Here is a 15453-nt window from a genome sequence, read left to right on the forward strand (position 1 = left end):
GCTCACATTTGTGTGGTAGCATCCCTATGGGGTTGCGCCAAAAGTCTGTTTCATTTCATGGATTAATGCATTTTTTGGCATAAAAACCTCACGTACCCATATAAAATGCCTATGATATATTGACATAGCAATACCAGTGACAAATATACTTAATCATCATTCTTGTTTCATATCTCATGAAATCCAGGTGAGCGATACTGGGCCTCTTGTTATATTTGTTTTATGTTTTCTTTAGCCTAAACCTTTGATTTTAGGGTGCCATTGTACTCCTGTTAAATCAAGCAAATAATGTCTTTAAAATGTTTTCATCAATGAAGTAAGAAATGATCATTGACATAGATTTTGGGAATCAACTTTCCTGGGTTAATCACTGCGCATACCAATGATATGAACTAAAGTACAGAATGCATGTGTAATAGGAGACTGGTGATGTGTAATGGTTCAAAGCAAAAATGGTATATCACCATCTTGCTAAAAATATGAAAACACAGTAGGATTGACACAGAAATGGTTGGTATTTGTGTAGATACTGACTTTTGTGTCACCTGCAGAACATGGAGGTATCGCTGTGGTGGTGTTTGCACAGAGATTTCTGTGTGATAAATCAAGTTCTTTTGGGCCAATCAAACTCAAACTTCATGCAGATTCACCTAAAAAAAGTGCTCGTTTGAGATTGCTTTTTAGATCTGAAGGTCAAAGGTCAAGGTCACTTACTAAAAATAGGGAAAAAAAATTCCATGCAATAACTCCAGTTCTCTTCAGCCGATCAAACTCAAAATTTGTCCAGCAAGATATGATAGTTTTTACTTTACTTACAAAACCTTGCACTCGAGGCATTTATGTATATTCTATTACATAGCCCTTCTTGTAAGATCCTCTGCTTATTACATGGTTTATCTGCCATGGTGCAGCGTCAGGCATCGTCAACATTTCGTTTGATTAAATCCATACTAGTCCTGAATGCCTGAAATGATTTTGATTAAACTTGGTCTGGAGCAAAATTGTGCAAAGGAGATCTAATGTTGTATAAACAAAGGATATTGCACTCTTTGGGTGGGAGAAAGGGCCCCCCCCCCCCCCCCCCCAAAAAAAAAGAAAAAAACCTGAAAAATCCTTTTTATCAAGAATGACAGGATTTATTCCAACTTTAGTTTGAACCATTGTTGGGAGCGGTAGTTCAAAATCAGGAACATATTTGCCATTATTCCTGAAATATGCAGGCCCTATGTGCCTCTTGTAGTAGATAAGGGTAGAATATCAGTACAGACGATTAATTCTGTTCAGGTGTGTCAAAGATCCTTATCATATTTATTTGGTTTTGAACCCATCTAGCTTTGTCAGAATCTTACAAGAATACTTAATTATTAATTACCGGTATAATGATGTTGTAAGTCTGTAAATAAACACTTACAATCACATTGATATTGTTTTCATTTTCTTGTTACATTATAATATAATATTGGTAAATAGGCATTAAATGTTTGTATCCCTCTATATGACAACAATTTACACAACAAATAACAATGTAAAATCAATTTACAGTCTATTGAAAGCAGCTACCTCCCTTGGACCAGATGGGGGTATAGTCGAGAGCAATTTGAACCCTATAGTGCTGAAAAGCTATGGCCAACAAACCGTTGAGAACATGACTTGGTATACGCTGGCCTGAAGCTCATGGGTACCATAGCTTGGTCGCTCAAATACCAAGGAGTCGGCAAGAGTTTGGGGTTAAACACTTAGGCATGGGGTTCAACTAATTGTCTTATCTTGGGCCGGAGGCATGGGGTTCAACTAATTGTCTTATCTTGGGCCGGACTATGTATAGCAGTAACCTGGCATCTTTAATTATGTTGTTACATGTTGTCAGTTTACTGATATAGGCCCAAAGGAGTATGAAAGACATGTAATACAGCAAGACAAAGACAAAATCTGGCAATATACATCAGTATTGAATATAGATATAGGAATTATCCTAAGAGGTACAAAAAAGTAACATGAACGCGTTAGGGTACTTCAGTTAAGTATTGAACAAGAAATGTTCAGGTGTAATCCTTGCAAGAATGCTGTTCCATTACGATCATTTCTGTTAGGTAGATATGAGCGCCGTAGTAGTACTGTTTAGATATACTCGCCCTAAAAATATACACACACAAATCTTATCTGAATGACGACAGGTAGGCACATAATTACACACATAAATCCGATGGAATATGCACATCAATCTTGTGTGCATTGTGACCGATTAGCACATCACTATAAATATTAATCCAGTGGAAAATAGTACTCGTTATAGATGTATACTCGCCTTATAATGAGTACACACTAAGACTCCTGTGAACACGGAATGCTAAGTGTCTGGTGACATCTTGAGCTTTACGGAGAATGTGATGAGGGGTACAGATGTACGATTAACAGTAGTTATCCCGAGCGCCTTGGTGAAGTGATTGGGACAACTGACTACGACAGTAGTGGCAGCTCCTAGTTGGATCAATGTCTGTCATAACTATGGATGATGCATGCAGAGTGGAGGATGCAAAATGAATTGAAAATCGAGGGAGCAAAAGACGACAACCATTCTGATGACGTTGGGTACAGTACAAGTGAATGGTCTTGTCGAAAGGGGTTGGTTTTGGATGCCTTGAGGCACGAGGTCATGCTGTTTCTGTCAGCTGCTACATGTACGTCGCTGATATACAAGTAGTAGAACACGAAAAAAGTCACAAGGCAAGCAGCCTCCATAGTAGTGTATGTGGCAAGAAGCAGAATGAATGGAAAATAGGGGGTTCGAAGGACGACAACCATTCATGCGTCTTTGTCAGCATCCTGATGACAGCGGCTACCGTACATACAGTCATGGGTACAGAACAACTATGCTGGGTTTCAACAATCCTCTCGTAAATACTCATGGTTTACCACTAACCATATAACGGGGATCAGTACGAAAATCATATATTCTAAGATTTCCGGTGGCCGAGAGAATGGACGTTTCTCTGGACTAGCAAGCCCGATAGGACTCGTCACCATCTCCATCTTGGTAATGGCATCCACGTAAGCACACGAATGACATTATAATCACCCATGCATGGTATTGACATTTCTTTGTGATTCTACATAATTATTTGGTGGTATTTCTAATATTTCTGGACCTCAATATTTCAAGCGTTCTTCAATGCACAGCAGCCATATTGAATTCCTCAGAAATGAGGACTGCACCTGTAGATTTACCAGGCAAAGTCCGTCAAAGTGTCAATATTAAAGCGGATATTACTAATCCCAACATCATAAATGAAGATGTCAATCAACTTCTGTTGAACACTCTGCTAACCTCGCTCATGGTCAGTCTTGGCATTCCCAGGAAAACCTGCCTAAAATTTCAAGGTATAAAGAAATCCTCGGACGAGGACACAACCAAGCTTGTCGTAGAAGCATGTAACAACCACCTTGGTGTTATGATTACAGCCGCTGATGTAAGTAACCGTGTTGGGCCTAGTTCCCCATATAGCAAGCCAAGTTGTCATTTATTCACGGAGCAACTTTATCAGATATCTTGATAATAAATAAGATACACTACAGCTTACGTGGACTTTGCGTTTTCCACACTAGTGGACATGAGTGGGCAAGGTGTCCACGTGATACCACGATTTATGATGGATCGGCAGATACTGTGGGTGTCTACGCAACAGCGCGGCCCATCGAGGACCGCTAGATATCGTGGCCCGCCGGATGCCATGTATGTCCACGTAACAGCGCAATCCGTCGAGGAATGCTAGATAGCGTGGCTCGCTCATTTGTTTGAGGTATGCTTTCTTTACCGTGCCTTCTAATCACGGTCAAAGGCAGGATGTCCTTCCAATATATAAGAGTTTCTTCCCTTTCTTTTTACTGGCGGTAGAATGATTCGTGCTTTGAACCATAGACCTAGGGGTCTCTGTTTGAACATATTTTCAAAGTTCGCACCAATCACAGCACGCCTTTATATTGTTCATGTGTATGTAAATACAATGCATTTTATCAGGTCTGTTATAACAAATAAAAAATAGATGTTTCATTTGTTGTACGTGACCTTTTCGAAATGTTATTGTACGTTTAGCAGTCCAAGTTGACATCGGAAAAATTCACAATGAAGTAAATCTACGATACTTTCCTTGATTATAAGACTCTATCATATGCGGTCATGTAGGATAGGGATATTCCACCCGAGGGGTCACAAAATGTGGTGAAATATCCCTATCCTACATGAACCACATATGATCGAGTATTTTTCTCTCATTCCCCAACCTAAAATATGCAAAAATAGGCACTCTCTGTCGATAGCTTTCTCAGATAGACGCCATTTTTTCTCAATCCAAACTTTTTTCTACTGCATATAATAAAAAAAGAACAGCGCCAATCGATTTACCATACCCCATATATGCAAACGACGTTTGCTGTTCTAAAAACGAAGGAAACCATTCATTTCCACAGTCTAACGTTGTTTCAACAGCCCTGTCATTGCAAGCGAAGCCAAATCACTTGATGTCCGCCAAGCTAGTGTGTCCTTTCGCGTGAAAATATAGTTCCATGTTTTATTAATAAAAAACAATAAAAGAACGTGTTTTTTTTACATAATGATTCAATGTAAACAAATTTCGCATTAGATCTGACCTAACACATGGAGCAGACGATGTGTTTACAAATCTATAGATAGATCTACTTTCGGTTCGGCGACCTACTTTTGTATCATTGCGCGCGCGTGGCTATCCTACACCGGAAGCGAGGTAATACACACACAGCAAGCATGGGTGTATTTACCTGGACAGACCAGTATGATACCGGTAGGGATGAGAGAAAAGTATACCCATATTACAAAAAATATATTTAAAATGTCACATAACCATATTAGGTTTACAAAAAAGTTGTAATGTTTCAAATGCAGGAACATACATGTCAGTTTAAATTCCCTTGTCGTTGGTGTAGAAGAAAATTTAGGATGAGGTACATGTGACTTGGTGTCACATACATTAAGTTAATGAAGGACATTCTACTAGCAGAATGTAACATAATGATTTTAATTGTAAATAATCTAATAATCTCAGAGTAACTCTCGTATATATCTTTGATGTAATTTGCCTGTACAGCATTGTATTTATGTTACGGAAGTTAAAAAACAAAATAAACGATGTGTTTAAATAATAGTTGCCATGTATGACATTATTTGATTGGTCGATATATCGGTTTGATTGACAGGTCGGATCTATGTATTATCAGTATCATACCAGTTGATACTGTGTTATATAACAAATTCTTTCAATGCGTCGTCGTTACGAGCCCATGTCTGTGTGAAACGAGGTACGGACAAAACAATATTTGCAGTATATTAGGAGGTCAGAAATTAGGTGTAATCAGTAACAATTTGTTCATCATGGAGAGCTTTCCTGAAATTTTCAGCTTACTTAATAATATAAAGTTTGAAAAACATAAATTATGATGTTTAACTACAGACATATAATGCTACCCTGAAATTGAACCTTCATTTTCCACACAATTTTTCTCCAAATTTCAGAGATAAAACAACAATATATATATATACAGTTTGTTTTTCAAAAGTACATATTTATATAAAATATACCAGCTAAATTAATAAAGAAGGGGCTTTTGTCCGGGGGGGGGGGGGGGGGGGGGGGGGGGGGCATTTGTCCTAGGGGCTAATGTCCGGTGGGGGGGGGGGGGGGGGGCTTTTGTCCTACACTTCTATTTAAAAAAAAAATGGTTCATTACAGTCTAGCCGGTTCCGGTTTGCAAGATGGACGCTTTGTTTATGGAGCGTCGATTCGATACTTAAAACATGGGTGTATTGCGTATTTTGCGTGAAGATATCGTCACGAGGACGTGAGTATTTGTTCACATATGACACTTACTATTGGTGACAGCCTGATAATTGATTCGAGATTGGTATTTAGAAGCATTTCTAGCGCTAGTAAGCTAAGGTCTCTACTACATATGTGATATATATATATATATATATATGTATATATATACATGAGCATTTACCTGTGATACGAACTCTGGTCATAGCCAAAATCTCGTCACGGTCTATTGGACTCGATCAATATGATATAACAATAGAGCGACAGCGATACCTTGGGGGTTTCTACAGTCACGATGGCTGCGGCACCTATTACAAAAGCGTTGGAAGAGGCCCATGGCACCCTACACGGCCATGGCGCTTGGACACTGGATGATGTAGCGACGATGATCAAGGGGATAGACTTACGTTTATCCGGAATTGAGACACATGTTAAGAAGATAGACAAGATAGAATTCTCCATAACATCTTTAGCTACCCGAGTAACAGGAATGAAGCGAGAAATCAAAGGAATCAAGCTCAAGGTAATGAAAAGTCCATTCAGGCAATCCAACACGAGCTTAGGAAGCAACACATGGATAATGTTGATTTGGCAAGTGATTTCATTATGGCAAAGAAAGATTGTGAAGAGCTCCTCGGCAAAGTAGAAGATCTTCAGTGTCGCTCAATGAAAAACAATTTGGTGTTTACTGGGCTTAGAGAGCAATACAACGAAGATACTGAGGAGAAGCTGAGAAACTTCATTTCGACTGAACTAGGGCTAAAAACCAGCATAGAGTTTGGAAATGTTCATCGATTCAAAAAGAGGATACAGGGGCGCACTCGCCCGATTGTGGCAAGGTTTATATACTATGCCGACAGGCAAGCTGTAAAAGAAAGGGGTTATCTTCTTGATATCATAACTGTTAACCAACCACCAAACCAGCTACCAAAGTCTGTTAAGGGAGTTAGCAATGGACATGTTATCCAGGTGACGGCGGACGTTCATAGTTCAGAACCTTACGAAAGGCGATTCGCAAATGCAAAACATGAACAGTGTGGTAGGAACGATTTCGCGAATCAGAGAACCCGTCCAATCCACGACGATGGTGTTGATGATGATGGAATAGTGACAATCTCGGAAACCAGACCAGGGTATAACCGGCGGAATCTACATGATATCAGCTATTAGGATTGTGTGGAGGGAATCTCCATAATATCATGGAACATTTGTAGGAGTATCGCTAGTAAACTCGAGTCGCAAGACTTTGTTAATATTATAACTAAACATGATATTATTTGTTTATATGAATGTTGGGTGGAAGAAAATGAGGTGATAGAACTGGATGGGTATGAATGTTTTGCTTTCCCTCGTATGCATGGTAAAGGTGGTGGGATTGTTATATTTATTAGATCTTCTATTTCCAATAGGTGTAGTATTGTTGATAATATTTATGACAATATAGTGTTAATCAAACTAGCACGTGCGGTAACTAATGATGACACTGATGTGTATATATTTTCTTGCTATTTCCCTCCAATCAATAGCACTTTTTATGAAAAATCTGATACTGACCTGTTCGTGACTTTGGAAGAAATGGTTGCTTTGTATAAAGGTATTGGTAAAATATTTGTTTTCGGTGATTTTAATAGTAGGACTTCCTGTAAGGACGATTTTATCCGAGATGACACTATAGGGCATGATCCTGTGAATGTTATGTCAAACATATCGTGTTACGCTCCAGATGTAAATAATTTCAAACGTAACAGTTCGGACAAAGTAATTAATCAGTTTGGCAGACAGCTTTTATCTTTATGTAAATCGACTAGCCTACGAATTGTCAACGGAAGGCATAAAGACGATCCCAATGGAAGTATTACATTTTATAATCATATAGGATCAAGTCTGATTGACTATGTAATGACGTTTGATGATAGCTATGATAGCATTGCCTGTTTTGAGAGTGGAGTTTTTAATGTTTTTTCTGATCATTCACCAGTATGTATTTCTCTACGAACTCAGGAGGTCAGCAACTGAGTCAGAGAACAAAAACTTAGAACATAACATAAACTGTCCAAGTGTAAAGTGGAATGAAGCGCATACGGAAAATTTTTTGAATATATTAGAATGTAACAGAGACGAATTATTAAATGTTTGTATGAATTGTGAGTTTACTCAGAAAGGAATTGATTATTGTGTTGACAAATTTACTAATACTTTGAATAATTTGTTGTTACCTTTATATTCGTGTACTCGTAAATCACGTTCACGATCAGGAAATAAGGTTAAAACGGAAGATAAACCATGGTTTAATGATGTTTGCAAACAAAGATATAATGAATATAAACTGGCATTGAGTATTTTCAATTCGGACAAATCAGAGGGGAATAGATACATTCTTTTATGTAAAAAAACGAGCATATAAAAAACTAGAATACAAATTGAAAAGAGAATACAAAACTCAGCGGGGCAATATGATGAACTTCATGAGAAGGAGTAATCCAAAAATGTTTTACAAAACGTTTCAGAAAAGGAATAAAACAAGTAAATCCAATTGTTCCTTAGACGAACAAGCGTTCTTCAGGCATTTCCATGAATTATCTTCCACTGAATTACCTGATAATAAAATGGTTACCGATTTTTTAGATACATATTTTGATGGTGATATTGCAGGTTCTGTGTATCAAGAATTAGACTGTGACTTTACTGAAGGAGAAATTTTAAATTCTATTAATAATCTGCATAGTTCCAAAGCTTGTGGTAGGGACTTACTCATTAACGAATATTTCCTTAAAGGTAAGGATGTACTTATACCATGTTTAGTCGAATTGTTTAATAATATTTTTAAGTCAGGAAAGTATCCAAAATCTTGGTCTGTTGGCAATATAGTTCCGGTCTTTAAAAAAGGCGACAGGAATGATACAAATAACTATCGAGGCATCACATTAATTAGTTGCTTAGGTAAACTTTTTACATCAATTTTAAATAAACGCCTTATAGATTTTGATGTGATATATTCGATGATTAGTGACGCTCAGTTTGGCTTTAAGAGAAATATGTCAACAGTTGATGCTATATTTGCTCTTCAGACAGTAATCAACAAGACGCTTAGAAACAAAAAGAAATTATATTATTGTTTTATAGATTATAAAAAAGCATTTGATTTTGTAAACAGGCAAAATTTATGGTTTAAACTCATCAAAGAAGGCGTTACAGGGAAAATGTTGAATATTATACGGTCATTGTACAATGATGTGAAATGTTGTGTGAAATATAATAACATCATGACAGAATTTTTCAGTTGTAAAAATGGATTATTTCAAGGGGAAAGTTTGTCTCCGATTATGTTTTCCTTATACGTAAATGACTGTGAAATGAATTTTTTAACGAATGAATGCCCTTCTATCGAAATACAAACATTAAAACTATTTTTATTAATGTATGCTGATGATATGGTATTGTTAGCTGAAACACCCGAGGGCTTGCAACAAATGTTAGATGCATTGCTAAATTACACCAATGAATGGGGTTTAACAGTGAATACAGATAAAACTAAGGTGTTAGTTTTTAGAAACGGGGGGAAATTAAGGTCAAGTGACAAATGGTTTTATAATGGTCACGAATTAGATAACGTTGATAACTTTAATTACTTGGGTGTCTTGTTAAATTACAACGGAAAATTCAGAAAAACTCAAGAAAAGTTAGCCGAACAAGGTAAAAAAGCACTTTTCGCTGTAGCCAATGTATGTAGGAAAAATTATTTCAATGTTGAAACACAGGACCACGTCTTCGATATATATGTTGCCAGTATTTTAAACTATGGTTGCGAAGTATGGGGAATGCACAAAGCACCCGATATAGAAAAATTACACTTGAAATTCTGTAAGAATTTATTAGGAGTCAAGAAGTGCACACCAGATTGTATGGTATATAATGAATTAGGAAGAATACCAATAAGTAATATTCGCAAGTTAAGAATTATCAAATATTGGTTTAAATTTAAAAAATCAGACAATTGTATATTACAAGCCTGTTATCAAGAAACGTTATATAATGAGAATGGGATATGTGAATACGTCAGAAATGAACTATTCCGAATGGGATTAGGATATATGTGGTATCAAGACAGAATGAGTGATAGAGATTTCGATATTGTTAAATTTAAGATACATGATATTTTTCAACAATAGTGCAGAGAAAAGATTGAATCTTCTTCCAAGTGTGCATTGTATATGCATTTGAGTGATAATTTTTGTCTACAAAAATATTTAGCAATGCCTATAGATTCAAAACATTTAAAAGAAATAATTAAAATAAGGATGTCATCACATAAGTTAAAAGTAGAGGTTGGACGTTATAATAATATATCACGTAACCTTAGGAAATGTAATGTCTGTAATAACGGAGATATAGAAGATGAATTTCATTTTATAATCAAATGTCAATGCTTTAAAGAGTTGAGAAGTAAGTTCATAAAAAAATATTATTTTACTAGACCAAGCATGTATAAATTTATTAAACTACTGTGCACTGATAACATAAAAGATATGGCAAATTTGGCGAAATTCATTTCCTTAAGTAATAAGAAACGAGACCGCCTGTTACAATGTTAGGCTGAATATTGAATAGTGTTTTATGTATTTTCGAAATTACTTAGTATTGAGCAATTTGCTAATATATATGTAATTGATATATAAATGTCTAGAATATATAACTACAACATGTTTGTAATCCCCTATGCACTTTTGTAATTTCCATGGCAGAATTTGTAATTTGTGAAAACAATGTACTTAATTATTGAAGTGTGAGAGATATTCCTCTACACTATTCTAGATGTAACCGACCGGTGTTCATATGTGTGGTTCAGTGTGAGTGTGTGGGTATAGGTGTGTATGTGCTGTAGTGTACATGTGTGGATTGGTGTGTGAGAGTTTGTCTGTGGATCAGTGTGAGTGGGTGGGTGTGGATCAGTGTGGGTGTGTGAGTTGTGTGAGGACTGTGAGAACTTGTTGTACATGTAATTTATATACTGATAAACCATGTGGTTTAAAGTAATAAAGAACTTGAACTTGAACTTGATTGGACACCATTCCACTCTGGCCAACATTTCTATTTTCACACCTTGGCCAGGCTTGGTCATACCTGAGTGACCACCAGGTAAGTTCCAGGTAAAAAGTTGTCACTTACCTGTGTTTGGTAAACTTCAAAGATATCGCTTCACACTTTACTATGGCCAATGCACAGATACAGGTGGATTTTCTGGAGAATGGAAGAGGGGGTCACTATCTCCTAAATGCGGGCTATAAATATTCCATTAAGACAAGAAGGAACAATAGAGTGTATTGGAGATGTGTTCGAAGAGATCTTGATTGCACTACATCATTAACCACTGTTGATAATACTCCTGTTGGGAATTATGGACAAAATCATAACCATCAACCCGACATTATTGGCTTTGCTGCTGATGCATTTGTAGTTAACCTCAAGAAAAGGTGTAGAGATGAAATCACTCCAGTACCATCACTATATGATGAGGAACTTGGACTATTGAGAAATAGGGATTTTGATGATGATGTCAAGACTTTGATAGAGAAAATTCCTGTTTTTGAAAATGTTAAGTCATCCCTTTACAATCACAGCATGAAGACCATTCCAAAATTACCAGTTTTGCAACACGAAATCGACCTTCAAGGCGAATGGAAAGAAACATATGCCGGGGAAAGATTTCTTTTAAATGACGAGAATATGCTCAATGGACAAAGATTACTCATTTTTGCTACAGATACAAATTTGGAGCATATCAGTGAATCCTCCCATCATTTTTGGAGATGGTACATTCTACTCATGCCCTGGACTATTCTACCAGTTATATACTTTACACGGCCAGGTACAACAAACAAGTGTTTCCATTTATATACGGTCTATTACCGAACAAGACTCAGCAAACATATTATACTTTCTTTAGTGCCATTAGCCAGCTTTTGACCGACAGAAATATTCAGTTGACAGCTCATTCCGTTTTATTTGACTTTGAAGTTGCAACAAAGACCGCCTTTAGGGCTGTGTTTCCAGCAGTTTCTGTCAAGTCATGTTTTTTTCACTATACAGTGTGTTTGGAGGAAAACACAGTCTTGTGGTCTTGCTACCAGATATAGCAATGATGATGATGTAAAGACACTTGTCCGTAGAGCAGCAGTGCTTCCTTTGGTACCAGTGGATCGGGTTGAGGACGTTTGGTTCAACGCACTTGAGGATAGTGAGGACCATACTCCAGAGGTAAATGGCACTCAATTTTTAACCTAATTTGAATGTTCGAACCAGAGGTTATTTCATGGCTCTGGGCTTTAGTTATAGAGAAAAAGATGAAAATGTAAATTCTGTGTTAGGCATGACACCAGAAAACAGACAAAATAGTTGTTGATATGTTTACTAATGAAATGATTTGCAGTTTTACAGATGACCAGATTTAAAGATTATATAACAGAAACATGGGTCGAAAGCCATGACAAGGAGACATGGAATCATTTTGAAAATGCTGGACCAAGGACTACAAACCACGTCGAAGGATGACATAGTAAAGTGAACCGTCTCTGTAGTAGTGCCCATCCAAACATCTATAGCATTATTAAACTAATCAAATCCATTCAGGCAACTAATGAGTCTAAGATCATCCAGCTGGAAGCAGGAGCAAGAGCAAGGAGGAAAAAGGCCAAGTATCAGCGCATTGATGCTAGATTGCGCATCCTGAAGGACAGGTTCAGGAATGGTGAACTTGACGTTTACCCATATGCTGACGCAGCATCTCACTTAATTCATCTGAATGAGTAAACCCCAACTACATATTCGAATGGAAAATGTGAACTGTATAATCTAACCTGTAATATAAACAGTTTGCTATCTTATTTATAAATGCTATACATGTATTATATTGAGTTACCTTAGTGATATGAATTAAATAATTATGTTTTACATACATTTTGTTTATGAATTCATCATTTTGATAGATAAATATTTTAGATACAATGTAACTGTCGTAGTTTATATAGTATAATTCTGGCAGCAATCTAACTGTAGCTTTTCGAGTTTGTCTGCATCACTGAGAGAACACCCATCCCAAACTTCACAACAATATTCAAATAGTGGTAGACGATAAGCTTTGTAAATCTTTAATAAAGTTTGCTTGTTTAATACATATTTTAATTTACGAAGTACACTTATCTGTTTTGCAACGCTTTTACCTATATTTTCGATATGTTTACTCCATTTACAATTTCCATCTAACGTTACTCCTAGGTGCTTGTGATGATACACAAAATCAACACTTACATCATTAAAATTAATATCTATAGCATAATCGTGTTCAGTGTTGGAAATGAGTAGAGCTTCAGTTTTTAAAGGATTAAATTTAACAAGCCATTTTTCTGCCCAACTTTGAATTTTTGCTAGGTCATTATTAATTTTTGTTTCGACAGCCAAAAGAGAATTACCTGAACATAATAAGGAGGTGTCGTCTGCAAATAGTTTAGAAAGACTTTCAAGGTTATCAGTTATATCATTGATGTATATAATAAAGAGTAAGGGACCTAAAACAGAGCTTTGTGGAACACCAGCATTTATATATTTAACAGTAGATTTACTATTCCCAACGAAAACTTGCTGGTTTCTATTACTTACGTAGTTACTTAACCAAGATAAAAGTTTCCCACTTATACCATAATTAGCTAATTTTACATTTAGTCCCTTGTGCCACACACGATCGAACGCTTTGGAAATATCACAGAATACTAAGCATGTTGGCCTCATTTTTTCTAGATTCTCACATAAAGTATGATAGATTTCAATTATTTGGTGGACAGTAAAGTGACCATGCTGAAAGCCAGATTGGTATTTATATATCAACGAATTTTCAAGTAAATAGTTATGTAGATGTTTAACAATTAACCTCTCAAAAACGTTTCCAATAGTACTAAGTAAAGATATCGGTCTATAGTTAGAAGACATTTTCTTATCACCTTTTTTGAATAACGGCATTACCAAAGCTAATTTCCAAAGTTTCGGGAAAATACCAGTTTCCAAGGAAGACCTATATATTAAATACAGGGGGAAGGTTATAGATTCAGCGGTGTTCTTTAACATATGATGACTTATTTTATCATTGCCAACTGCTTTATTTGTTTGTAAGGATTTGAGAATGTCAGTAATTTCATCTAATCTAAAGGGTATGTCTGATAAAGTAGCGTCCGTACGTAATTCAACTTCAGGTACGTCAATGTCAGTGTCATCAATTGTAGAAATAGAAACAAAGTAATCATTTAGGATGTTGGCTTTACAGTCATCGGTAAATTCAAGAATTCCAGTATAATCATTAATTACAGGTGATATATAGTGTGAAGTATCAGTGGTTAAGGTGTCCGACACTTTATCACTAGCCCTCCACCTCTTGGTTGCTAGTTCGAAACCTATGGTGGGCAGTTGCCCGGTACTGAACGTAGACCGATGGATTTTCTCTGGGTACTCGACTTTCCTCTACCTCCAAAACCAGGCACATCCTTAAATGACCCGTCTGTTAATGGGACTTTAAACCAAATATACCGAACAGTTTTAACAGTTATCCTGCAAAAGAACAGGGAAGCTGACAATCAGGCCAGTATGTGCTGTCATGGTTGTGTCTTTGGGCAAGATCAATTTACCCTTATTGCCCTGGATGGCATGCAATGGGCCTTTTGTATCTTGTTCAGTCAGGTAGTCACCAACTACTACAAGGAGACCCAGTCATAGACTAAGAGATGCTACTGATTTTTCAGAAATTAGGCAAACTGGCCTACACTGCTACCTTATAAGAAGTTTAAAACATTTATTTGAAAAGAAAACATGATTTTTTTTTTGCTTGGTAAACTTCATTTTCATAAATCATTGTTCCATTTCCTGAATGGCATGTGGACAGACAGGCTTCCTGCATGTTGTTCAGAGGTAGTCACTAACTACTACAAGGAGACCCAGCCTCAAACTGACTCTGGCTATTCACAGGGTGATAAGCCAGGCTAACAAAGCAAATATATGTAAGAGTAAGAGATAATTGCCACTTAATTTTCAGAAACGGGGAAACTGGTGTACACTGCTACCTGATAAAAGGTATTGACAAATAAAAAAAATGATTTATTATTCATGCTTAAGCTTACATAATAATAATTATTGTTCAAATTCACATAAAACAATTTAAAACTTGCTAATGACCTTATTTTCATCTGTGATAGAAAAAGGGAGATAACTCGCTCACCTGTTCTTGATATTTGATTAATTATAATGTACCATTCATATTAATTAAATGCTTTTCCAGATATTTCCCTTAAGTTCTATTCATGATCGATCAATTATCGATATGATGATGATCGATCATGAACTCAAAAGTGATTCCCAACACTACTGAAGAAGTTGCAAAATTTTCAAATAAAAAATATATTATAAACAATTTCCGAATCTGCTCAACATGGACCACTGACATTGTCTGACAAAGACACTGATACTGACTCTGAACTATAGGGAACGTCTCAAAATACCATTTTAATGAAATGGCTATTTAAACAAAGAAACAAGTTTCCTTCTGTCATTTGTATCATTATGTTCCACT

The 15453-nt window shown here is 36.4% G+C and overlaps 1 protein-coding gene across 2 annotated transcripts; it reads left to right on the top strand.

Moving 5' to 3' along the window:
* The first annotated feature begins 4775 nt into the window (after nucleotides 1-4775).
* LOC117322875 lies at nucleotides 4776-13139 on the top strand. Of its 2 annotated transcripts, XM_033877808.1 has the most exons (3): nucleotides 4776-4814; nucleotides 11934-12101; nucleotides 12282-13139. In XM_033877808.1, the coding sequence occupies exons 1-3, from the start codon at nucleotides 4806-4808 to the stop codon at nucleotides 12393-12395; spliced, it is 291 nt and encodes a 96-aa protein (XP_033733699.1). In that variant the 5' UTR covers nucleotides 4776-4805; the 3' UTR covers nucleotides 12396-13139. The 2 variants fall into 2 exon arrangements, 1 of the variants encoding a protein (XP_033733699.1); XR_004531605.1 differs by lacking the exon at nucleotides 4776-4814 and having other exon boundaries at nucleotides 9257-12101; nucleotides 12274-13139.
* Nucleotides 13140-15453: the final 2314 nt, after the last annotated feature.

This window comes from Pecten maximus, chromosome 3, assembly GCF_902652985.1.
Source record: "Pecten maximus chromosome 3, xPecMax1.1, whole genome shotgun sequence".
NCBI lineage: Eukaryota > Metazoa > Mollusca > Bivalvia > Pectinida > Pectinidae > Pecten > Pecten maximus.

Coding starts and splice junctions, on each gene's coding strand:
- LOC117322875 (XM_033877808.1), top strand. Junction 12,102..12,281: donor GTGAGGACCATACTCCAGAG/GTAAATGGCACT, acceptor GCAGTTTTACAG/ATGACCAGATTTAAAGATTA.